Source organism: Tachypleus tridentatus, chromosome 2 (assembly GCF_004210375.1).
Source record: "Tachypleus tridentatus isolate NWPU-2018 chromosome 2, ASM421037v1, whole genome shotgun sequence".
NCBI lineage: Eukaryota > Metazoa > Arthropoda > Merostomata > Xiphosura > Limulidae > Tachypleus > Tachypleus tridentatus.
This window is the reverse complement of record NC_134826.1, coordinates 66309560-66334304: the sequence shown is the minus strand read 5'-3', so window position 1 is coordinate 66334304 and position 24745 is coordinate 66309560. Positions and strand designations below refer to the sequence as shown.

The 24745-nt window shown below is 37.0% G+C and overlaps 1 protein-coding gene across 2 annotated transcripts in view; it reads right to left on the bottom strand.

The window, feature by feature from the left end:
* Positions 1–22726: 22726 nt before the first annotated feature.
* Positions 22727–24745, bottom strand: part of LOC143244064 (T-box transcription factor TBX1-like) — a 44043-nt gene continuing 42024 nt past the window's right edge. For both annotated transcript variants that reach the window (XM_076488088.1, XM_076488087.1), the window contains one exon: positions 22727–23988. In XM_076488088.1, coding sequence (XP_076344203.1) covers positions 23675–23988 — 314 coding nt within the window. In that variant the 3' untranslated portion in view covers positions 22727–23674. The remainder of the gene's footprint in view (positions 23989–24745) is intronic.

Sequence of the window (24745 nt, the reverse complement as noted above, 5' to 3'; positions counted from 1 at the left end):
CCACCTGGCCATGCCGGGACCTATAAGAGTATTAGACAATATACTAAAAAGGGAAAAAAATCACACACTGTTCTCTGCAACTTTTATAATAATATATTAATGCAAGTATAATAAGAAATATTGCCAATTACTAAATTTTCACTTGAAGTTGTAACTTAAATACACACAGCGATTATAGGTTTTAATTAGAAACAAAATTAAAATATAATGTATGAAGATGCTATTTCGAGATGTAAAAAACAGTAGCCAGAGCAAAATGTATTTCATTTTATGCAATTTGAAAGCTAAAAGAATAGACTAAGGTTAATTTACTTATGGAATTATATGAAGAAAAATAAAAAAGTAAAATAAAATTAGAAATTTTACAATTATCTCAGAAGTAATTTGAAAATATCGCTTTTAATATTATTGCTTTCCTAATACTGTTATTTTTCTCTGGCTCGGGGATAAACGTAGGGGTTTGAAATGCCAAAATATTGGTTTCTGTCCAAATATTGGGCATAGTGTACATGATAGCTAGCCCTTTATGTAGGTTTTCATAAACAAAATGAACAAACAAACGAAACAATGTTAGTTTATTTATTGCTCAGCGGTAAGTCTGAGAAATTTCCATGCTAAAAATCAAATTTCAATAATCGCGGTGAGCATAGCATAGATAACCCAGTGTGTAGCTTTGTGCTTAATGACAAATAAACATCCAAAAACGTGACTGAATGCTCAATTGATTATACCTTATTAATTGTTCTATCCAATCCACTGATTGTAGCTTATATACTGCTGTTTATTCATTATAATAATCGATTCATATTTTAGTATATTCTTGAGATAATACAATAAGTATTTTTCTATCAATCACCGTACGATGGCCCGGCATGGTCAGGTGGTTCAGGCACTCAACTCGTAATCCGAGGGTCGCGAGTTCGAATCCCCGTCACACTAAACATGCTCCCCTTTCAGCCGTGGGGGTGTTATAACGGTGTGGTCAATTCCACTATTCGTTGGTAAAAGAGCAGCCTAAGAGTTGGTTGTGAGTGGTGATGGCTAGCTAATTTCCCGCTGTTAATTTCTAGCGAGCTCAGATAGGTCTTGTTTCAGGTGGCAAGGAAAGATAAAATATGCACAAAGCAGACTTCGTCCAACAACGTGATAGAAGTAAGTATTTGACGAGAAAAATACATATCTTGTATTAATCGTGAAGTTACTAAGATCATCTGCTACCATCCCTAATTTTGAACAACTTCCCGAGGGAAGGCAGCCAGACAGCAGCATATATCACCCACAGTCTACTCTAATTGGTCAATTATTACTTTTATAATGTGTTCATGGCTTAAACTGTAGGACGTGTTTAATTGTACTCGTGGATTCGAACCCGCCTCAAATAAGTCACTCAGAGTTTGAGAATAATTAGGTCTACGTATCCCCAGTAAGCTTTTTGTATCACTGTTTAACAATTAGTTAATGTATTTTATATTTTCAAAACATATTTACTGAAATCATGTGAGACTATTAGAGCAGTACGTCGAACGTAGATATCTTAGATATCAATAAACGAACGCTATTATTCAAGTTAAAAACTTTGTCTGTAAAGAAGTGAAAGTACTGCTTTATACCTCGTACCAGGCGTGACACAGTAGTTATAGTGGTCGTACGGTAAATCTGAGGATTTCTTCTATTCGAGGCCTGTTACAGTAAAAACGTACTTTGCACTTTGGAGTCGTGGATGAGCTATAAAAGCACCTGTCAAATCCTGTTATAGAATCAGCCAAGAGAAGAAATCCAAGAATAGGTGGTGGGTGCTGTTGATTAGCAGCAGTTACCTTCCCTGTAGTTTGTCAGTCTAGTGTAAGGGAAGATTATGCGCAGATATTCCTTTGCATAGCTTTGCGAAAAAAAACCAAAAAAACTAAAACAACAAAAATGCTATATTTCTTTATAGGTTCTGAATTATTTATAGTAAATGGTGTGTTATAATCTCGTTACCAACTGCTTTTGGCAATTGTTGTCAAAAAGCAGATAATATATCTTCAAGATAAATCTTGTGTTTGTGTGTGTTGTGTGTTTTCTTATAGCAAAGCCACATCTGGCTATCTGCTCAGCGCACCGAGGGGAATCGAACCCCTGATTGTAGCGTTGTAAATCCGAAGACATACCGCTGTACTAGCGGGGGAAAAGATAAATCTTTCACTCTCTGATTAGTTCTAGCAAAGGAGCAATTTATATAAGCCCGATGGCCCGGCATGGCCAAACGTGTTAAGGCCTGTGACTCGTAATCTGAGGGTCGCGGGTTCGCATCCCCATCGCGCCAAACATGCTCGCCCTTTCAGCCGTGAGGGCGTTATAATGTTACGGTCAATCCCACTATTCGTTGGTAAAAGAGTAGCCCAAGAGTTGGCAGTGGGTGGTTATGACTTGCTGCCTTCCCTCTAGTCTTACATTGTTAAATTAGGGACGGCTAGCATAGATAGCCCTCGAGTAGCTTTGTGCGAAATTTAAAAAAACCAAACAAAACAAACAATATAAGCCCGGCAAGGCCATGTGATTCAGGCACTCGACTCGCAATCCGAGGGTCGCGGGTTCAAATCCTCGTCACACCAGACATGCTCATCTTTTCACTTCTAAAGGATTTATAATGTGACAGTCAATCCACTATTCGTTGATAAAAGAGTAGCCCAAGAGTTGACAGTGGTTGATGATGACTAGTTGCCTCCTCTTTAGTCTTACACTGCTAAATTAGGGATGGCTAGCGCAGATAGCCCTCGTGTAGCTTTGCGCGAAAGTGAAAAAACAAAGCAATTTAAAGATTAGGCAAAATCCTCAAGATACCTATTTTTTAAATCAACCAAAGATTCCTATTTAATTTCTTTTTTTAATCTATTTATATTGCATGAAATTGTTACATTGGTTTGGTTTGTTCTGAATTTCGCGCAAAGCTACTCTTGGAATCTCTGCGCTAGCCGTTCCTGATATAGCAGTGTAAGACTAGAGGGAAGACAACTAGTCATCACTACCCATCGCCAACTTTTGGGCTACTCTTTTACCAACGAATAGTGGGATTGACCGTCATATTATAACGCACCCACGGTTGAAAGGGCGAGCATGTTTGGTGTGACGGGGGAAACTGTTAGAGGTTTCCTCAAACGTATGCATTTTAAACGTTAACAAACGTTTAAATTCAAATTTAGAATCCTGTACATAAACAAGTGAAATCACTTCATTTGTCCCTTATACCGGGCGTGAGCTAGTACTTCTCTGTAGTTCTCTGACTCTTAACTGCTAATACACTAATTAAAAAAAAAGGGATATAAGAACCGAAGTCTTAAATAGATTCCAATCATGACACAAGAAAGCCAGCTCAGCTTTGTTGAAGTTCTTGAGAGGTAAGACTGAATGTTTCATTGTTTTAAAACAGTTAAAATGGCACTGGTCGCCAATTTCCTTGATATATTTTTGTAATTTAATCACGTAAGAAGGTTGCATATCAGTTCAGGAAATGTTTCCTCCTACCACAAAGGTTTTTAGTTTAATTTTTTTTTGATGGTTCACCCTGTTAACCTGGTATACTTGAGAGGGGTGGTGTTTACACATTCATATAGATGTTTATATATGAAAACATATAAACAAGAACGTCTTTTCCTAAGCTGGTGACACGGGTTACAGAAGAGCCAGTTGGACGTCTATCAAGGAAAGTTTACGACTAAAGGGATAACTATATCGTGTAGTACATTTGCTAAATGTAAGCCTTATTCGTCACTTATTATTATTTCAAAAAAAAGTAAGCAACTGAGTGTAGTTGAAATTTATTCTCTGGTGTGTATCTAGTTGGTGTTAAACTGAATTAATACATTTTACGTTTTTTTTTAACATGTGGGTGAATTAATTTGTTTGTTGGTAACCAGAGAGTTGCATAATGGGCTCGTGATGATGGGAAGTACACTTGAAGTGAAAATGTATCTAAGACGGCTGGTATGAGTCTTAAAACTTTTATTAAAATAAAGTATAGAGCAACGTTTCGACCTTCTTAGATCATCTTCAGATTAACAAAGGTTGCATAATTGGCAGTTTTTGCTATACCCACCACGATTTGTTTTTTTTCAAAATTTAGTTTTTGTTTGAATTTCGTGCAAAGCTACACGAGGGCTATCTGCGTTAGCCCTCTCTCATTATGCAGTGTAAGACTAGAGGGAAGGCAACTAGTCATCACCACCCACCACCAACTCTTGGGCTACTCTTTTACCAACGAATAGTGGGATTGACCACAACATTATAATGCCCCCACGACTGAAAAGACGAACATGTTTGGTGCGACGGAGATTTGAACCATCGCCCCTTGGAGTACGGGTAGAGGCCTTAACCACATGGACATGCAGTGCTCTTTAGAGTGATATAAACCTTAAGACTTATTATATGTGTAAACACGGCTCGATGACCGAAGAAGGTCGAAACGTTGTTCGCTTCTCTACGTAAAAAATTTTCTCAACCCAAACGAGCAGTTTTCGCATATATATTTTTTTCTACAAGTGGGTTTTTTCGACATCACTTAAGACTTATTGCTCAGCATCTAGGGAGAAAAGACTGTAAATGAATATTTATAGATATAGAATCAGAATGATTTTATCCCTTCAGTAAAGAAAAAAACACACCAAAAAACTGAGTCCCGTTACGTATCAGGTCATCCCACAAGTAATGTCCGAAAATTTAATACAGAAAGTGCATCATCATTTCTGTCTTTGTAAAATGTTTTAATGTAGTAGGACATGCATAAAAATGTTCAGACAAATAAAAGAAACTAAACCAACTCCATTTTTTTCAAATCATTAATCAAATTAACCCTGATGAAGATGGATGTGTCTGAGGAGCACATTAGGCATATAATGCTTTGTGATTTAAGAAAAACGGCAATAGTGCAGCAGAAACTACACGAAACATTTAAGGTGTTTATGATGTGGAGTCTCTCAATGAAAGAAAATATCGAAGGTGGTTTCAGAATTTCAGATCATGTGACTACAGCTTAAGTGATGCGCCACGTTCATATCATCCTGTCGAGTTTAATGATGACTTGCTGCTGGCTGCACTTGATGAAGATTGTGCTGTAACAATTAAGTAACTAGCACAGAAGCTTAATTCAACCCATTCAACAGTTCACCGTTATCTGCAACAGCTTGGAAAGGTGTCAAAACTTTGAAAATGGGTTCCCCATGATTTGACAGAAGCCAACCTTCGAGCAAGAGTGGACATTTGCACTTTTGTGCACGCTCGTGAACGTAACTCACCTTTTTTGGACAGGTTAGTGACTGGAGATGAAAAATGGATATATTATAAATATGTTAAGTGCCGCAGACAATGGCTCAGTGCAGGTAAACTAGCTAAAGCACAGCCCAAAATGCACCTCCACCCCAGAAAAGTTTTGTTAAGCGTTGGTGTGATCTACTTTGAGTTGCTGCCGTTTAATTTAACGATTAAATCAGACTTCCAGTGTCAACATTTAAAGCGCTTGAATGTTGCACTGAAAGGAAAGAAGCTTGGTTTGATGAATCGTAAAGGTGTTGTGTTATACCAGGATAATGCATGGTCCCATACAGCAAGGGTCACATCCGCAAGAATTGAAGCGATAGATTGGGGAAAATTTCCACATCCTTCTTATTCTCCAGACCTTTACCCATCTGATTATCATCTATTCTGATGTTTGTAGAACTATCTTAATAGAAAAGAGCTTGGAACACATGAAGATGTCAAAACTACCCTTTCTGCATTCTTTTCCTCCAAACCCCAAGAACTTTCTAGAAGTGACAAACAGAAGCTTGTGAATCATTGGCAGGAAGTAATTAACAATAATAGAACATACATTATTGATTAAATAACATTAAAAGCATTTGAAATCCTTTCTCTTTTTCTGAACCTAAAATCGGACATTACTTCAGGGATAACCTGATATACTGAATTGATAGAATGTTTTCATTAAGACACTTCTGTTATTTTTGGTCTAGTTTTTCAATTAATAACAGCCTTGGTTATTCAATCCATCAATTTACAATCTTGCAGTAGTTAACTAAAATGACTGTTTCTTGCCACTTGACTTTGCAGGGTGTAATGCAACAACCAGTAGAGAAGACCCGACATGGCCAGGTGGTTAAGGCACTCGACTCGTAATCCGAAGGTAGCGGGTTCGAATCCACGTCACACCAAACATGCGTGCCCTTTCAACCATGGGAGTGTTATAATGTTACGGTCAATCCCACTAATCATTCGTAAAAAGAGTAGTCCAAAAAGTTGACAGTGGGTGGTAATGACCAGCTACCTTCCCTCTAGTCTTACACTGCTAAATTAGAGATGGCTAGCGCAGATCGTCCTCGTGTAGCTTTGCGCGAAATTCAAAACAAAGCACAAGAGAAAGGGAAAAGTGAATTAATATAGTATTTTAAAACATCTCTCTGCTCTGAAAGCTTTAAAGTAATTAAGCAACAGCGATCAATTGACGTTTTATTCATTAAAACTGTTGTGGAATAAAATATTCAGATTACATACATCTATAGTATTATACATGATATCTATGACAACTACTTGTTGAAGAAGTCGAGAACATAAAGAAAGATAAATAAACAACTAAAAAACCACACAATAGAATGACATACCAAAACACGTGGTGAGTTTTACTTGTTACGCCCTCTACATAAAACCTACACGAAGCTTTTTTTAAATAACCAACCTGGTTTATAACTTGTAGAAATTTGATTCAGACAAGCATCTATATTTATTACATTACAAGTTACATCTTTTAGAGTAAGTGATATTTGTTTTAAAACAGATACAACGTTACCATTATTGGTATAATCATTCTCGTGTACAAAAGTTTGTTCTGAAAATAAATCTTAATCACTGTAAAATCTGTAATTTGTGATACAATTTACTTAATCATTAAATAAACTCAATACAAAAGTAAGCATCTATGTTGTTAGTTCTTTCAGTACAGGCCCAACATGTCCAGGTGGTTAAAGAACTCGACTCGTACTCTGAGGGACGCGGGTTTGAGTCCCAGCCAGACCAAATATATTCGACCTTTCAGCCGTGGGAGCGTTATAATGCTACATTGGTAAAAGAGTAGCCTACGAGTTGACGGTGGGTGGTGGTGACTAACTTTCTCCTCTCTAGTCTTACAGTGATAAATTAGGGACAGCTAGCCTAAATAACCCTCATGTAGCTTTACGCGAAGGGCCTGGCATGGCCTAGCGCGTTAAGGCGTGTGCTTCGTAATCTGAGGGTCGCGGGTTCCCGCCCGAGTCGCGCCAAACATGCTCGCCCTCCCAGCCGTGGGGGCGTTATAATGTGACGTTCAATCCCACTTTTTGTTGGTAAAAGAGTAGCCCAAGAGTTGGCGGTGGGTGGTGATGACTAGCTGCCTTCCTTCTAGTCTTACACTGCTAAATTTGGGACGGCTAGCACAGATAGCCCTCGAGTAGCTTTGTGCGAAATTCCAAAACAAACAGCTTTACGCGAAATTGAAACCAAAATTTTTAATACATTAAACAAACATAAAAGTAAAAATTAGCTTTGTCGTAGTAGGTTCAGTTTTTAAACGAGATTTTTGTTTTTGAGAATATATCAACGTTTAAAAACTTATTTTTATAAGAAATGTTTCTTGGGAATATTTATATCATGCAGTAAGTGTGCAATGGGACACTGCCTTACGAACTTTCGTCACAATTTAATAGAGCGATTAGACCTTTACCATGTCTGTCGTATCCCAGTCTTCCTGTTGAGTCCTTATATTAACCTAATAGCCTCATTGGTCCTGGAGGTCGCAGATGTAGTGTGACTTACTGAAAGTTCGCCTACTTGGGGAATCTGGATTTCAATTAACAGCTGTAATTCTGAATAAAGTAAAATAAATAAATATTACAAACACAGCCTTGAATTCTTTAAACTTGGAACTTTTATTGTTTTTATAGCTCAGATTTTCAGACCTCTGAAATTACAGAATTTGTTCAAGAAATTAGTAGAATTCTTAGTAAAAGGAGGATTAAAAACAAACGGCAATAATTGCAAGTTCCTCGATAGCTACTAAAGTAACTTTTGCTATTAACAGCTTGAACAAATGTATACTTAATACTACTGATGACAAGGGCTGTACAAAATAAAAACACAAGAGTAGCTGTTACATGAGCTCGTATGTCCATACAGTCTTTCACAGTCACATCCACAATAGTGTCATCACTGTTGTAAATCGTATAGATACAATTGTCGACAAGTAATTATTGTCGTCAGGAAATGATGGCTAGTTTCCAGCTGTTGTATTGCCAAATACCACTCGTATATTCAAGTTGCACAAAGAGATGACTGGTTTAGCGACTAGCTTTTCGTATGTGAACCTTAGTCCTTATAGTGACCACCAGGAAAAACTTTAAGATCCCTCTTTCCGATTTTGATGGACTAAAACTATTCTTGTAAACACAGATGTCTTCATCACTGGAGTTGAACGACAGACATCAGCACACACACACATGGTATGTAATATTTACTTCAACAGCACATGGAGGGGATAGAAACCATAAATCAACATTTTTCAGTAATCCAGTGTAAAAGACCAGTGTAATTTTGAAAGTTCCAGTAATTGTGATTATTTGTCTTTTACACGATATTATCTAAATTGATAACTCATAGTTTTAACTGGAAGAATCCATATAAATTTAATAGTACTGTCTGTTGTATGTCCATGTGACTACGTTGTAGGATGAGAATGGATCTTTACCAAAATCGCTATGGAGGCTCATGAGGTTCATACGAGGGTACTTACGAATTTTCAGTTTTGCATTTTGCGTTTTTGCGGACTTTTACCACTGCTCTTCCTCAGTTAATGGATTTTCACCAAATTTAGAATAAAGGTTCGTTGGGCCCATGCAGAGATTCATGCAAATTTGTGGTTTCATGTACGTTTTGTGTTTTGCGGTTTTTAAAGGCGTTTTTTTTTTTTTTTACAATTATGTATAAGGGAAGCAACTTTTCATGTCTTAAGATAATTTTTCATTAGTAATGAATTCAGATATCTTCCATCCGTGGGAAGGGTATTCCAACTAGTGAAGAATAAGATTTAACATTGCTTAACAAGGGATTTTTCTTTTTCATTTAGAGCAAACAAGATAAGATAAAGGCAAAGTGTGTTGCAAAACAATGTATAGATATGTCTAAATGATAGCTATAGTTCTTGTTTATAATATATTCACCCAAAGCTGCGTTAGGGTTATTTGTAAATAGCAGCTAATTATGAGGCTAGAGGGAAGACAGTTAGTCAACATAACCCTTTGCCAATCTTGGGATTTGGCCGACACTCTTATAACGCATCCAAGGTTTCGCGGCAACGGAGCGCGAACCATAAATCTTCACATTCTCAGTCTCTTATGCTAACCACTAAGCTACTCCTAGATATTTACGGTCCCATCTTACTCAAAATTGATTATTTTGTGCATACGTTGACGCGGATTTTGTTGGTGTTGTTTTCGTCTAGAATGACCCAGAGATATGGAATTAAAATTTCAATTTGAACAACTTCTCACGAGCTAATAAGAAATCAGTAACATTCAGGTATAACCGTTTCTTAACTGCAAACAATTAATCTTTGACAGGACAACCAGCCTAAAGCACCCTCCACCACAAGTGCTTTGTCCGGCTATTTAAACCAAAAGCAGAACTGACCGCACCTCTTACAAGGCAACCACAGCACCCCCGGTGACATAGCGGTTTGTCTAAGGACTTATAACGCTAAAAACCGAGTTTTGATACCTGTGTTGGGCAGAACATAGATAGTCTACTGTGTAGCTCTGTGCTTAACTACAAACAAACAAAGTGATTACAGCTGGAAATGCGTAGTGTATTTAGCACCGTCCGTCTTGAACCATGAAGCATTAGATAAACAGCTCGACACGCTAACCACTAGATCATAGAAGTGTTTATCAAACCACGTCTATGGCCCGGCATGAACAAGTGGTTAAGGCGCTCGACTCGTAATCCGAGGACCGCGGATTCGAATCCCTGTCACACCAAACATACTCATCCTTTCACCCCTAAAGGCTTTATAATGTGACAGTCAATCCCAGTATTCGTTGATAAAAGAGTAGCCCAAGAGTTGACGGTGGGTGGTGATGACTAGCTGCCTTTCCCTCTAGTTTCACACTGTTAAATGAGGGATGGCCAGCGCAGATATCCCTGGTGTGGTTTTAGACAAAAATTCGAAACAAACAAACAGACCATGCATGTCATTTGTGAAGTTACAAAACGTGATTAGAAAATTATAAACAATTTGTGGACAAAAACTAAGAGCAACTTTCAACGTGTTAAAAGATAGGTTAACATTCGCACACAAAGTGAATGAGCTTAAGGAAATACCTAGATTTTTACAAGTGAAGGGCAGCCAGTCATCACCACCCACGACCAACTTTTGGGCTACTCTTTTACCAACGAATAGTGGAGTTGACCGTCAGTTTATAACACCCCCACGGCTGAAAGGGCAAGCATGTTTGGTGCGACTGGGATTTGAATCCGCGACATTTAGATTATGAGTCGAAATTTTGAACTGGCAAACAAGAGGAAAAGCAGCTACTCATCCGTAACCACCGCCAACTCTTTGGCTACTCTAATCAAATAGTGGGATTTCACCTTCACTCTTATAACGCTGGAGGATACGATATATAGTGACAATCTGCGAAGGTACCTAAAACTGTGAAAAGTCGGATTCACATTCCGGCGCACTAACTGTTTGATCACGCTCGGTTGTATTTGATAATTAAACACGGATATAATAGTTACCATTATTTTTTGACATAGTCATGACCTTACTCTAACTGTTGAGAATCTAATGAAATATTAATGTTCCTGTTAGGTAAAAAAATATACTTTTCTGGTCTAATGCGCGAAAACGTCACAATGTAATTTCGATTACGAAACCTTCCCAGCTATATTTATTTATATAATTCTGTTTTTCATTTCAAATGTGTGTATGAAAATATGAATTTATCATGTTTTAATTACTTATGATGTGTGTAATAGTGTTTGATGAAAGTTTAGAAATACTCCGTCATTAACAGAAAAAAACAAATAAACGAGATTTCTCATGAGAAAAAGCTCAGACTGGCTGTAATAAAATACATGTTGGAGTACGTTAGCTTATATTGTAAGAATTACAGTTATATATGTATATGTGAAAAATGGTTTATTATATATGTTTTCAAAGGATGACGAAATTGAAGCGGATGAAGACGAGACAAAAGACGATGACGATATAACCGGTCCAAAACCAATGCTGCCCTACACGCCAATGTTTCTATTAACACCTACAAATTTGTAAGTTGTCATAGTACCATTACCTCAGAAAGACAGAAAAACATAAGTGTGAAACTAAAGGTCCTCTAAGAGAACTAAGTTATTCCTTTACTGTTGGGTAAGAAACTTCTCTAGAACTCTGTAAGTGAACTTTGTTACATACCAATCGTCATGTTGAAGTGATATTTATATTATTATACTGAAAAACTGGGTTGAGACAAAATCTAAATTACTGTTCTAACATGAAATAAGAGAATAAATACTTTTCTGTTAACATAGAGAAAATTCTAGTTCGCATAGTAAAGCTACATTTCATCTTATTATTATCGACATCAGAATAGCTATGGATTTCCTTATCAAGATATTGGATTGTTTTGATATATAATCACTTCCTTCTCAATGTAACGAATTGTTTTGATATGTAATTACTTCCATATCAATGTATTGGATTGTTTTATATGTAATTACTTCCTTATCAATATAACGAATTGTTTTATATGTAATTACTTCCTTGTCATCGTGTAAAAAGAACAAATATTTCTTTTTCCTCTTCGTTTCTCAACTACTTGTGTAAATATTCTGAGTGAGTTGCTTTTTTTTCCTTTATACTTGTGTTTAAAACCGGTTACGTTAACTGTTTTGCAACTGTCGTCAATCTTCGATACTTCGATCTCTTCGACATGATCATCATATCTCTTAGCAGCATATCTTTAGCTGCAGAATATCCCTTAAACAATTGAACTATCTCCATTAAATTACGTAGAATGTTTTCATGACGGTTTCTTAACACCGATGGCCCGGCATGGCCAAGCGTGTTAAGGCGTGTCAGAATCCTCCCTATGAGGGGCCTGATGGGCTAGGAAGAAAACTTTTTAGAGGTCATCATTCTACATATTTTTGATATATAACGCCCCCATGGTTGAAATAGTGAGCATGTTTGGTATGATAGGGATTCGAACCCACGATCCTCAGATTACTAGTCGAGTGCCTTAACCACCTGGCCATGCTGGGCCCAGGAGAATAGTTGAAAATTGTTAGTTTTATTATTTCAGCTCCAACGAAGGATTCTTTAGCAACTACGTTTAATCTACTTTTAGGACTCTATAAAAAGTTTTATTTCAGATATTTCTGACATGTCCTCAAAAGCGCTGCAGTAAGCTTGGGGGTTTATAATGTTAAAATTCTGAATTCAATCCCTGCAGTCAGTCGAAACAGGGTGCAGATTGTCCACTGTGGAACTTTGCGCTTTAGAAATAAATGTTACACATATTTATTGATAAAACGGGTTTTGGTTACATTATAAAATTTAAAAAAATCAACTAATATGTCATCAATACAATAAATACTGAATACAGTGTAATACACTTGAACCGGAAGTACTTAATATTTTATTTTGAAACACTGGTATTTCCTTTTTTTACTGAGACCTAGGCCCTCAGGGTCCAGTCGAGCTTCTTTGGTGAACGAATAGGGGAAGTTTCGATAGTATTGGTGAAAGGTTTACGTTCGTGAATCTTCAAAGGGAGTGGGGAAGAGAGAGAGTTAAGTTTCACACAAAAAATATACAAGTGTCTTTTCTTAAAACATTTTTAATGACCTAGAAATATTCTGTAATCTAGGTTCAATTTAACCTTTGTGTTCTACACTGATAGTGACTTCTGTATTAATAATATCATTTGGGCTCACAGTTACAAACACATCTCATAAAACTTACTTTTTGACAAATCTTTGCTACCAGTACTATAAAGCCTTGAATTAAAGCTTGTAGGCAGCTTTAACGGATAACGAAGGAAACATGTAATAGTTTTATTTATTATCCTTTAAAGCCGTCTTTAAACTTTATTGTCACCAATTTCAAATTCACAACCTTGACTTATTAAATCATTCTTAAAGTGAGAACGTTAAGTTGTGATGCTTCACAAGTTTTTCTCTTCAATCCGGGCCCAGCATGACCAGCTGGTTAAGGCACTAGACTTGTAATCCAAGGGTCGTGGGTTTGAATCCCTGTCACACCAAACATGCTCGCCCTTTCAGCCGTGGAAGGCGTTATAATGTGACGGTCAATCCCACTATTCGTTCGTAAAAGAGTAGCCCAAGAGTTGGCGGTGGGTGGTGATGAATAGCTTCCTTCCCTCTACTCTTACACTGCTAAATTAGGGACGCCTAGCGCAGATAGCCCTTCAGTTGCTTTGCGAGAAATTCAAACCAAACCAATGTTTATGTAGTTTTGCACGAAAGTTCTGTAACAAAAAATAATAACAATAAATAAATATTTTTTGTTGGTAAAATATTAAAAACTGATAAGAGACATAATGAAATGTTTATAAATTTTCTTTTTACTGTTGTAATCTGTCGTTTCTGTACTTTTAATTTTTGCGTGAAAACCGTCTTGGTTGAACACCATCATTAGGTATGAAATGACGAATTACTTTCCACTTTAAAATTTATGAACTGCTTCGTTAACCCACTGGTGATGACGCCTGTAGAGCAGAGGACGCCACCTTTGAACACTTACGTTAAATATTACGTAAATAATTCTTTTTCTTTTTTTAACATTCTGTGCGAATGTTCTTGTTTGTCGCTTCTTGTCAGTAGCCAATTAAACATTTCACTGATTGATGAAAGATTTCTATAAACATCAAGGAAAAGAGCTTTTCTCGTAGATCGTATTCGTAAAAAAAACCAAAAAAAAACAAAACATGAACAAGTAGAGTTAATGGTGAAGTAAATATCTTTGGATCGAGCATGAGTAGAAAATTTTGTTTTATTAAAGGATTATCCAGTTTGTAGGTTCATTGTTTGTTGACTGTGTTGTTTATCTCAGAGCTACATAATAATTAGCTGGGCTGTGCCCACCACAGGAACCTGTTAATGTTTGTTTGTTGAATTTCGCGCAAAGCTACACGAGGGTTATCTGTGCTAGCCGTCCCTAATTTAGCAGTGTAAGACTAAAGGGAAGGCAGCTAGTCACCATCAACCACCGCCAACTCTTGGGCTACTCTTTTACCAACGAATGAACTTGTTAATATTAGTCACGCTGAGGACTGGTGATGATGACCAATATACACATGTTGTAAATTAGTGTTATGCCAATACCGTTTGTTGTTTCATGTTTTAAGTTTATATATTCTTTCTTTCAGGGACATTTTACTTAGGTGTGGATACGTTTTGTTTATTTTTTGAATTTCGCGCAAAATTGCACAAGGGTTATCTGTGCTAGCCATCCCTGATTTAGCAGTGTAAGACTAGAGAGAAGGCAATTAGTCATCACCACCCACCGCCAACTCTTGGTCTACTCTTTTACTAATGAATATTGGGATTGACTGTAACATTATAACGCCTCCATGGCTGAAAGGGCGAGCATGTTTAGTAGAACGGGAACTCGAACCCGCGATCCTCAATTTGCGGGTAGAGCGCCATAACCACCTTGCCATCTGGTTCCGTCTATGAGGTTACACAAGTTAAACATTAGACCCAATATTACTACTTTCAAATTACTTAGACTAAGACAATATATGTGATACTTTTCTTAGTATTTTATTGTACAAATACTGCATTTCACAAACCATATATGTGTTGTCATTTGATAAATTGATTTGTTATTAAATAATACAGGGATGTGAATCTAAATTCCACAAAAGTTATTTCGGTTTTAATAATAGATTTTCCGTAATTCAGCTTAGCAGATTTCGAAAATCTACTCGGAAAAAAAAGCTACTCGAGAGCTATCTGCGCTAGCTGTCCCTAATTAGCAGTGTAAGACTAGAGGGAAGGCTGCTAGTCATCACCACCCACTGCCAACTCTTGGGCTACTTTTTTCTAAAGAATAGTGGGATTGATCTTCACATTATAACGCCCCCACGGCTGAAAGAGCGAGCACGTTTGGTGCGACGGGGATTTGAACCCGCGATCCTCAGATTACGAGTAGAACGCCTTAACCCACCCGGCCATGCTGGGCCACCCCTCGTGTTAAGAAGCATTTGTGCGGTACAAGATAACGCGATTTCACTCTGTTGTAAACTGATAGATCAAGACTTGACAACAGTTTGAAATTCTTTAGTTTCAGTGTTGTCATTTTACAATGTCAATTACTAGAACCGTTCTTAAAATGCCTCACGTCAAAGCAAACTCGTTGCAAGGGGTGACGAGGAAAACTGACCGTGGACAAAAGGTTCGTTTACTCATTTATGTCGCCCATTTGGGCGTGACATAACTTCTGAATATACATTCTCTGCAGACAAATTTACCAGTAATCGGGATTTTCTCCAGACTTTCCGAATTTAATAGCGTTATCCGGAATCCGCAAGAAGCTAATTCTGGACAGCAAATATAATTATTGTTATTTTCTCTTGTGCGTTGTGGCAATGACATTCTTGAAACAACTTACCTGTGACGTAACGGTACCTATCTAAACTGCGGCGCTACTTGTAATAATAACCCTTGAAAGGCATACTGTATTATTTCTTTAATGTTGCCTCCATCAATATTATTGGTCAGAATGTTTAGTATACCTAATTTCACTACCTTTTTAAATTTGTTTTATTCTTATTATTTCACTTTTATTATCGAGATTATTTTATATTGTTAATATAATTTCCTCGGAATAGGGCCAAAAGCCGCCTGCAAGTGTCACCCGTTTTAACCACTCACACCATACAGTAGTGTATTGTACGTCTGTCAATCAGTCAGTAAACACAAAATGATGCTTACTGTTGCAACCTGAAATGTCGTGACATCTGTAAAACGTGCGCTTGCCATGAATTATACCCACTTTAGGCTACAACACAGCATGACATATGAACTCCAAAAGTAACAAATAAAAATTTTTGTTATTATTAATTCTGTTTTCATTTACTCTCGAAACAGAACACTTTCCGAAATCATGTCCAGCTACATCTATCACATGTATTTATGATTAAGTTAAATCTTCTAAGCTGTTCAAACCTCGTGAGATATTATTTGGTATATGGCCAAGAATATCATTAACAGCAGGGGTACTCTTTAAGTTTGTTTGTTTGTTTTTGAAATTCGCACAAGGTTACTCGAGGGCTATCTGTGCTAACCGTTCCTAATTTAGCAGTGTAAGACTAGAGGGAAGGCAGCTAGTCATCACCACCCACCGCCAACTCTTGGGCTACTCTTTTACCAACGAATAGTGGGATTGACCGTCACATTATAACGCCCCAACGGCTGAAATGGCGAGCATGTTTGGCGCGACGTGGATGCGAACCCGCGACCCTCAGATTACGAGTCATACGCCTTAACACGTTTCGCGGCCCACTCTTTAAGTTGAAACGTATATATACTTAGCTATTCTGAGTACTAGGTTGGATTTTAGTTTAGCTGTGATTAAGCAGTTTGCTCTGATCGAAAGTTAATATTAATAGACCGGTTAATTTGTGACAATGTTAAAACAAACGTACTGTAATAAAAACCACACCAGATTACAACTGAACTATTTGAATTCATCAAAATTTTGGTAATGAGATCTTTGGGGGTGTATTCCATCTCTCTCTCAGTTGTCCCCATGTGTATGGAATTTCCACAGTTTTAAGGTGGCAACCATATTTGGAAAGCAGGTAAAAAAGATGACAAATTTACTGAACAGAAACTTATCATTTTATGTTTAACATTTATAAAGTTTGCTGTTTATAAAGGTTATCTGCTAGCCATCTCTAAGTTAGTAGTATAAGACTAGAGGGAAGGCAGCTAGTTATCATCCCCACCGCTAACTCTTCGGCTACTCTTTTACCAGGATGAGTATGTTTGGTGTGAGGAGGACTCGAATCACGATCCCCAGATGACGAGTCGAGTGCCTAAACCATTTGGCCATGCTGAACCATGCTCTCACTCGCTCTAACTGTAACATTAGAGATAATTTGTGTTTCTTTCTGATCAGGAGACTATTTTCTGTAGCATTACTTTGCTGTAATTAACTGAGCGAAAAAAAAAAACTGTTACGAGTAGTTCATCACAAAACGCAAGGACTACACATCTGTTGAAAATTGGACTGACCGTGGCTTGATAGTTAGCGAGTTGGGCTGTGTATTGAGGAATCCATGGTTCGAGACATTATGCCACTGAACATGCTATGCACTTACAGAAGGAAGGTGTTGCGAACTGCTTCCCTTCCAATCAGTTCTTTGAAAATAAGGATGGTTATTTCAGAGCCTTGAAGGTCTCTAACGATTTTGCCTAAGTGTCCGTTTAGTTCGAGAGCTTGTAACGTCAACATTTGGCGTTGGACCCCCGTGCAGCTTTGTGCTTAGAGCAAATAAATAGCTTCTTATTCTCACTCTGTTAAACTTTTGCGTGAGAATGAATGTGTGTGTGTGTTTGTTGTTAGCTATTCGTGTAAAGCTGCTCTGGTGCTACCTGTGATAGCCGTCCTCACTACTGAAGTGATAGCTAATCAACATTAACCACTGCGAACTCTTGGTCTCTTATTATCTTAGCCCAAGAGTTGGCGGTGGGTGGTGATGACTAGTTGCCTTCCCTCTAGTCTCACACTACTAAATTAGGGACGGCTAGCACAGATAGCCCTCGGATAGCTTTGTGCGAAATTCAAAAACAAACAAACAAACAAACAAACTCTTCTTTGGTTGATTTTTGTACTTTTGTTTGAACATACTGCTGAGACCTTACCATGTAAGCAGCCATGTGCAGTTGTTTTTTGTTTATTTTTTGTAATTTTGCACAAAGCTACACAAGGGCTATCTGCGCTAGCCATCCCTAATTTAGCAGTGTAAGACAAAAGAGAAGGCAGCTAGTCATCATCACCCTCCGCCAACTCTTGGGCTACTCTTTTACCAACGAATAGTGGGATTGACCGTAACATTAAAACGCCCCCATGGCTGAAAGGGCAAGCATGTTTGGTGTTATGGGAATTCCAGCCCACGACCCTCAGATTACGAGTCGAACGCCTTAACCCACGTGGCCATGTCGGGCTCAGTTATATGCAGTAGCATCTACAACAAAATATTAGATCCAAGTGGAAGAGTGTTTGTTGAAACAAGGACAGAGTTGTCTGTTGAATCAAGAGGGGGGGGGTTATTGAATTGAACAGGCAAACGTTTTTTGAATCAAGGGAGGGCTATTTATTGAATCGATAGGGAAAGCTTTTTTGAATTAAGGAATTGTTTATTGAATTAAACAGGAGATCGTTTGTTCAATCGTCGGGAAGGATGATAGCTGAAAGTCGTTTTTAAAATTCATTAAAGTTCTGTTTTATATTTTTAAAGCTGGTCCTATAACCATATTACAAAATGTGTAACTGCACATACATTTCTATGTAAGGCTCCTAACTTCATGGTTTATAATAATATTAAAAGTTTGAATTTTGCGGACATAAAGTGATTTAGTTGACACATTTTATGAGATTGTTTGTTTTATAAATTTCGTGCAAATCTACACTAAGCCTAACGTGCATATCCGCTTCTAACACTAAGCTGTTAGGCAACAGGAAAGGCAGCTAAGCAACAGCACTCATCATTCTTTGTATAGTGGCCAAAAAGTACGGAATGGATTTTGAAGACAACGGGACACGAATCAGAAATCATCTGATTTAAAGCACGGGTATGCTAACCAGTAGTCCATGCAACGCCTCAAATCAATATGATTTATTATTAGACATATAGCAAGTCAGGAACTATAGAATCGGTTAGACGAGTGTATAAAACAGACGAATTATTCTTAAAACTTTAATATATGACACAAAATAAAATATACACACAAGAATAAACGTGTTTTAATATCCGTGCACCTCTAAATCATTGTAGACAGTGATTTATCAAACAAGACTTTCATCAGTGACCAACGTTGTTGACCTTCGCTATCTTCTCGTGGTTACAGCACACTTTGAAAGCGACATATGAATCGGTGTTTTGGTTTTGCAACCTGGAAGGATAAGGTGCTATTTAGACCTCTTCTTCTTTCTTTAAATGTATGTTAGAAATACGGTAAAATGCTATTCAAAAATTCACGTCAGCAGGGTTAGAAAATGGTTGCTTTTAGCCTGTTTATAATTCCCTTATCAGGGCCAATGTCCACGAAAGTAGTACATAGCATTGCGTTGATAGGCACTTTACTTCACTTGGTTGTGAAAAATTACTTCACAAACAGTTCACTGGTAAGTCATCACGACACTGACAAGCCCTGCTCACATTTGAAACCACTAGGGGTACATGCGCGCGCAGCAACGTGTATCACAGTTATTGCACGTGAATGGCTACGGTTGTTGACCATCTGGATCAAATTTTAGATTCCTTGGCCTCTTCTCCTGCTGCTGGTCGTTTGTCAAGCTGCCACTCCCGTGCAGGTTGAAATATGAAACTATGGCTTGAAGAGACTTATCAGAAGATTTAGTGGGATGGCCAAAAATAAATAAACGGTTTTGTAAACATTGTCATTTGTTATTGAGGAAAATGGCGTGGCTTAGGTTAAATCTCAAAACATTGTATGTCGAGAAATCATAGAAGAGATAGCAAGGGTCAAGATGTCGATTTTAACAGCTTCCAAAGGTTGTGTTTCTATACTATGAGATAAAACAATGCTTGTAAACGTGATTTTGCCTAATAAAACGGAGTATATTTTATTTTTGAACTAGAATTTGATTATCGATATTTTCAACCCACACAGCCAGGTCAAGAACATTTGCCGCCACAAGGGCTTTGTCTGGTTTGGAACCTAATAGCAGAAAAGTTTGTCATAACACATCAACAGCTCAAAATGCAGCGCCAACCTTGGTTTTTCGGGTACGCAGTCCTGTGAAGTTAAGCGTATAAAATATAAAAGAATCGGGAACCTTTCTCGTATTCGGTAAATCCAATAGCCATCCCATTTCGTAGCAATATGTAGTTTCTAGAAAGAGAGATTTAACTGGGAATAAAAAATAATTTTAATAATGAATTCGGCTGAGAAAAAAACGATAGACATGAACTGCTAAAATTTACATATAATAATATTTTTATTAGCACAACGCATTCAAATAACATGCAGCGAAGCTTAAAGTTCATCCACTCAATGCACTATTTAAAATTAAATTACATCAAACAGATCACTCAGTACTCACGAAATACAATAGCATAACATAATACGTACTCACTTTGAATGTTAATTGCTCATAACATCATTTTATGTTATTAAGAAGTTTTCCTCATATTTTAAGTAAGAAGTTTTTTTGTTTTAATGTTAAGCACAAAGCTACGCGTTGGGCTGTCTGTGTTCTACTCACCACGAGTATTGAAACTCTATTTCTAGCGTTGCAAGTTCGCATAACTGTTACTGGAAAAATGTATTCTTTTAAATATTAGCATATGCTTTAATATGCATTAAAATGATAAGGATTGTGTTACTTAAAGTTGACAACTTCGTTTTTCTCAAAAGTTATTTTTATCATAATTTATTCTAATTTAAAAAGACAAAAATAGTGTTTTATTGTGATAAAGTATTGGCATAATTTAACTACGATCATTATATTTAAAGTTATATACCTTTCATAAGCAACTGTGTTATTTCTCACTGGCGAAAGAATTTTATAATACTGTTTTGGAACTGTGATATCCGGTATGGCCAGGTGATTAAGGTACTCGACTCGTCGCAGGTTCGAATTCCAGTCACACCAAACATGCTCGCCCTTTCAGCCGTGGGGACATTATAATGTGACGGTCAATCCTACTTTTTGTTGGTAAAAGAGTAGCCCAAGAGTTGGCGGTGGGTGGTGATGAATAGCTGCCTTCCCTCTAGTCTTACACTGCTAAATTAGGGACGGCTAGCGCAGATAGCCCTCGTGTAGTTTTACGTGAAATTCAAAACAAACAAACCAAACTATGATATATTTTTTATATGCATGAACTGTAAGAAGACTTATGTATTATTACACCACAACTAACCACAGAATCATACAAAACTATATAAACTAACTTACATACAAGGGGGAGAAGTATCAGACTTAACTTTATATATTTATTTTATATTCATAAAATCTTAATCTGGTAATACGTGTTCGTCGTATGATTTCCTGAGGAAGTACATTTAAGTTTAGAGATGTGTTATACATGTCTTGTCTTCTGAAAGTTTTCTTTGTTTCAGACAAAAAGAATTAAGAACAGTCTCTGCAGAAGATACTTGTAAATTAGTAATTATGGCAAGTCTGTTAAGGCTGTTTGCTGCTAACTCTCATTTTGAACTAATGACCAGAAGAAAAGCAGCGAATCAACAGCATTCTATCCCCACAGTCTGCTCTGAAGGATTGACTTTCACTCTTACTGATGTTTAGAACGTTGTAGTAAAAGAAGCTTGGAATCTCACCACGTTGTTGCTTTCTATATCCCACGTCTGGTCATACTCTATCTGATGACCATGCTGCTTGAAAATACCTCTGTAATATAGTTTCTATTGCAAAAGACTCAGTCGTGACATTGTCACGTTCAAAGCACATCCCAATCCTTGTTTGCTTTCCATAATCCATCATGTATACAAGGACGACGGTTTCCCAACGCAAATTTCAACAGAATTCAATAGTGCATACGTTTTCGCAAGGAAAAGTAAGAATAAACGTTTATTCTCCAGATACCTGAGGTATGACGCGGTTGAATTGATTTGTTATGTATCATATGATACTTAAATGATGAGTAGCTTTCATACACATAATTTGAGCATACATTTTCGTAACTTAGGAAACAAACTAAACGTGTTTCCATATGTTTATTTGTTGTTGAACACAAAATAACACAATGTCTTATATATGTTCTGCCCACCACGTCATAAGCCATCATATTTACCACTAGTTCATCACGGTGAGGATTTCACACGTCTAACAAAGCCATATATTTCTATAGCTATAAAAATTACAAGTGAGATGTTTTCGTCTGCTTTTTACACATACAGATTTATATATTGTAAATGCATTTATTTTGGGTAGAAAATTTTGCTTCGTGTGATTAGAAAGAAAACGAGAACTGATAAATTAGTACCAAAAATATTTATTGTGAGAAGACAAATATATTTTTATTGTTTTTTACACTTGTGAAAAGAACTTAGAAATAGAGATCCAACTCTTGGAGTTGGTTTAGCAATCTCGAATTTTATTAGGATTTTTTTAAAAATATAATCACGCTATATTTATTCCACACTAATCGTCAATTTCAATAATACGAATAAGATCTACACACAACTGATGACGTGGTTTATCCGTTTTATACATCTTTAGAACGTTTATATTTTCAATTATCAAATTTGCAAATATTCAAAGATATGTGTAAAGAACATTGTCGCATTTAAAAGCGATTAGTTGTCTCTACAAAAAATAGAATAACATACAAAGTTCGAATATGTATGTACTTAAATATGCAAAAATAAACAAACAAGGAAATGAACAAACAAGGAAATGAACAAACAAAAAGAAGATGAGTACTTCTGGATACAGTTTGAAGAAATGCGTCACTTGGTTCGCTAATACAGCGGTTCTCAAATTTGATCCTCGGCCAACTGGTTCTTCATAAAGGTTCTTCAAGTGATGTAGGGTAGAACCGACAGATGATCTCGTGGTCTTTTGTTCAGCCGATGTAAAAGTTCGAGGAACACTGCGCTCACTCGAACTTTTTTAAAACAATTTGGAATATTACTTTCCCCAGTGATTACTATAATTAATATATTAAAGTTACAATAGCGTTTACACATTCGTGAACGTTGAAAGAAAGTACTGTTAATTGTATGTTAAAAACACATTCAAATATATCATTTAAAAACGTGTACTTTCACCGGGATGCCATCACCTTCTACCAACGAAAACGATAACAAACACGATTCATAAAGTAAACAGGCCGTGGATGAAGAGGAAAGGGGAAGGAGGTAATTCAACAACCTGAGGTCACTTCATCGTGAAATTTAGTTTTTTTAGATTTCATTGAACGTTTTTCCCATTACTCGGTTTTTAATTCAAGATCTGAACAGTATTAAATGAATTGACATCAAGACAAGAGGTTTATAAGTTGTATTTTGACCTCGTTATAAGTCTCTTCTCTAAAAAGTAAACTACAGGACCACAGTTCATACCACCTTTAAAAGGGCGTTTCTTACACATTATTAACGTGTTTTAAAATGTCCAACTGTCCGTTTATTGAGCCCATACATTTGAACGTCTTGATAAACTGATATTGTATCTCATTTGTGTTCTGTTTTAGCGAACTTTCTCCAATGTTTACTTCATAATCCATTAATTTACAGTTTAAGTTGTTTGTTTTTTTCTTCGAGTTCATCCATATTTGTTATGCACGTAACTTTGGTGAAGTAGCATTTAGCTAGATTTCGGCGAGCTCCTTTCTATCTGATATACGCGTTCAACGTCCACAATGTGGAATTCTTAGTATCATCTTTGGGTAAAGCTGTACTCTTCTGGCACCGGCGTTGCAGAGTAAAACCCGTTATACCGTGCAGTACTATGGTAACTAGGATAGTGGAGTGGGGGTCGAGAGTATGGTGAATTGTGGCTCTTCGTTTGATGCACGAAAGTCTCGTAAACAGGACCGTAATGGCATGTATCTTCCGCGTATGGTTGCCCCACGTGAAATCCAGTATGGTCATCTTGGAATAGCTGTGGAAGTCCTCCTGTTAGCTGCAGACTGGACCCAATCACTCGAGAAAGGAGGTTTCCCCCCGTTACCACGTTATCACTTGTTGTTTCTGTAAAATGTACAAGAAAGTCGGAAATTATAAATGTAGGTTTTATTGGCAGCCTTTATAATGCTAATAACCTTTTGTGACAGTGAAATAAGAAAGACAGCAAAGCAAGAAAGTTAACAGGACGACACGTTGCTCTGCTTTCATGACCGACATGAAAAAGAGTTCGTTTAAAATTCGAATATAAATATTTTAACATTACACAGGCTACACGGTCGATCACAATTACTTTACAACAGGTTTCATAAAAAACAAAAGAAGCCTTAGAGTCAATAAAAAATAAAGAAATACAAAAATAAGTAAAAACAAACTAGAAAAAAAATATGCGAAACGATAATGACAAGCAGCAAATAGCAATGAAAATAGATTTAAAAATAAAGTATTTTGCTAAGAATATAGCTGCACAGCGGGCTATCTGCCAACGCAGAAATTTAACCTTGGATTTTAACTTTATAAACCTTCAAGCGTACCGTTGAACAAGGAGAAGGCGTGTTTAAACAAGCAAATTGTTTTTTGAATTTCGCGCAAAGCTACACAAGGGCTATCTGCGCTAGCCGTTCCTAATTTAGCAGTGTAAGACTAGAGGGAAGGCAACTAGTCATTACTACCCACGTTAACTCTTGGGTTACTCTTTTACCAGTGAATAGTGGAATTGACTGTCACATTATAACGCTTTCACAGCTGAAAAGATGAGCATATCTGGTGTGCTGGGGATTCGAACCCGCGACCCTCGGATTACAAGTCGAGTGCCTTAACCACA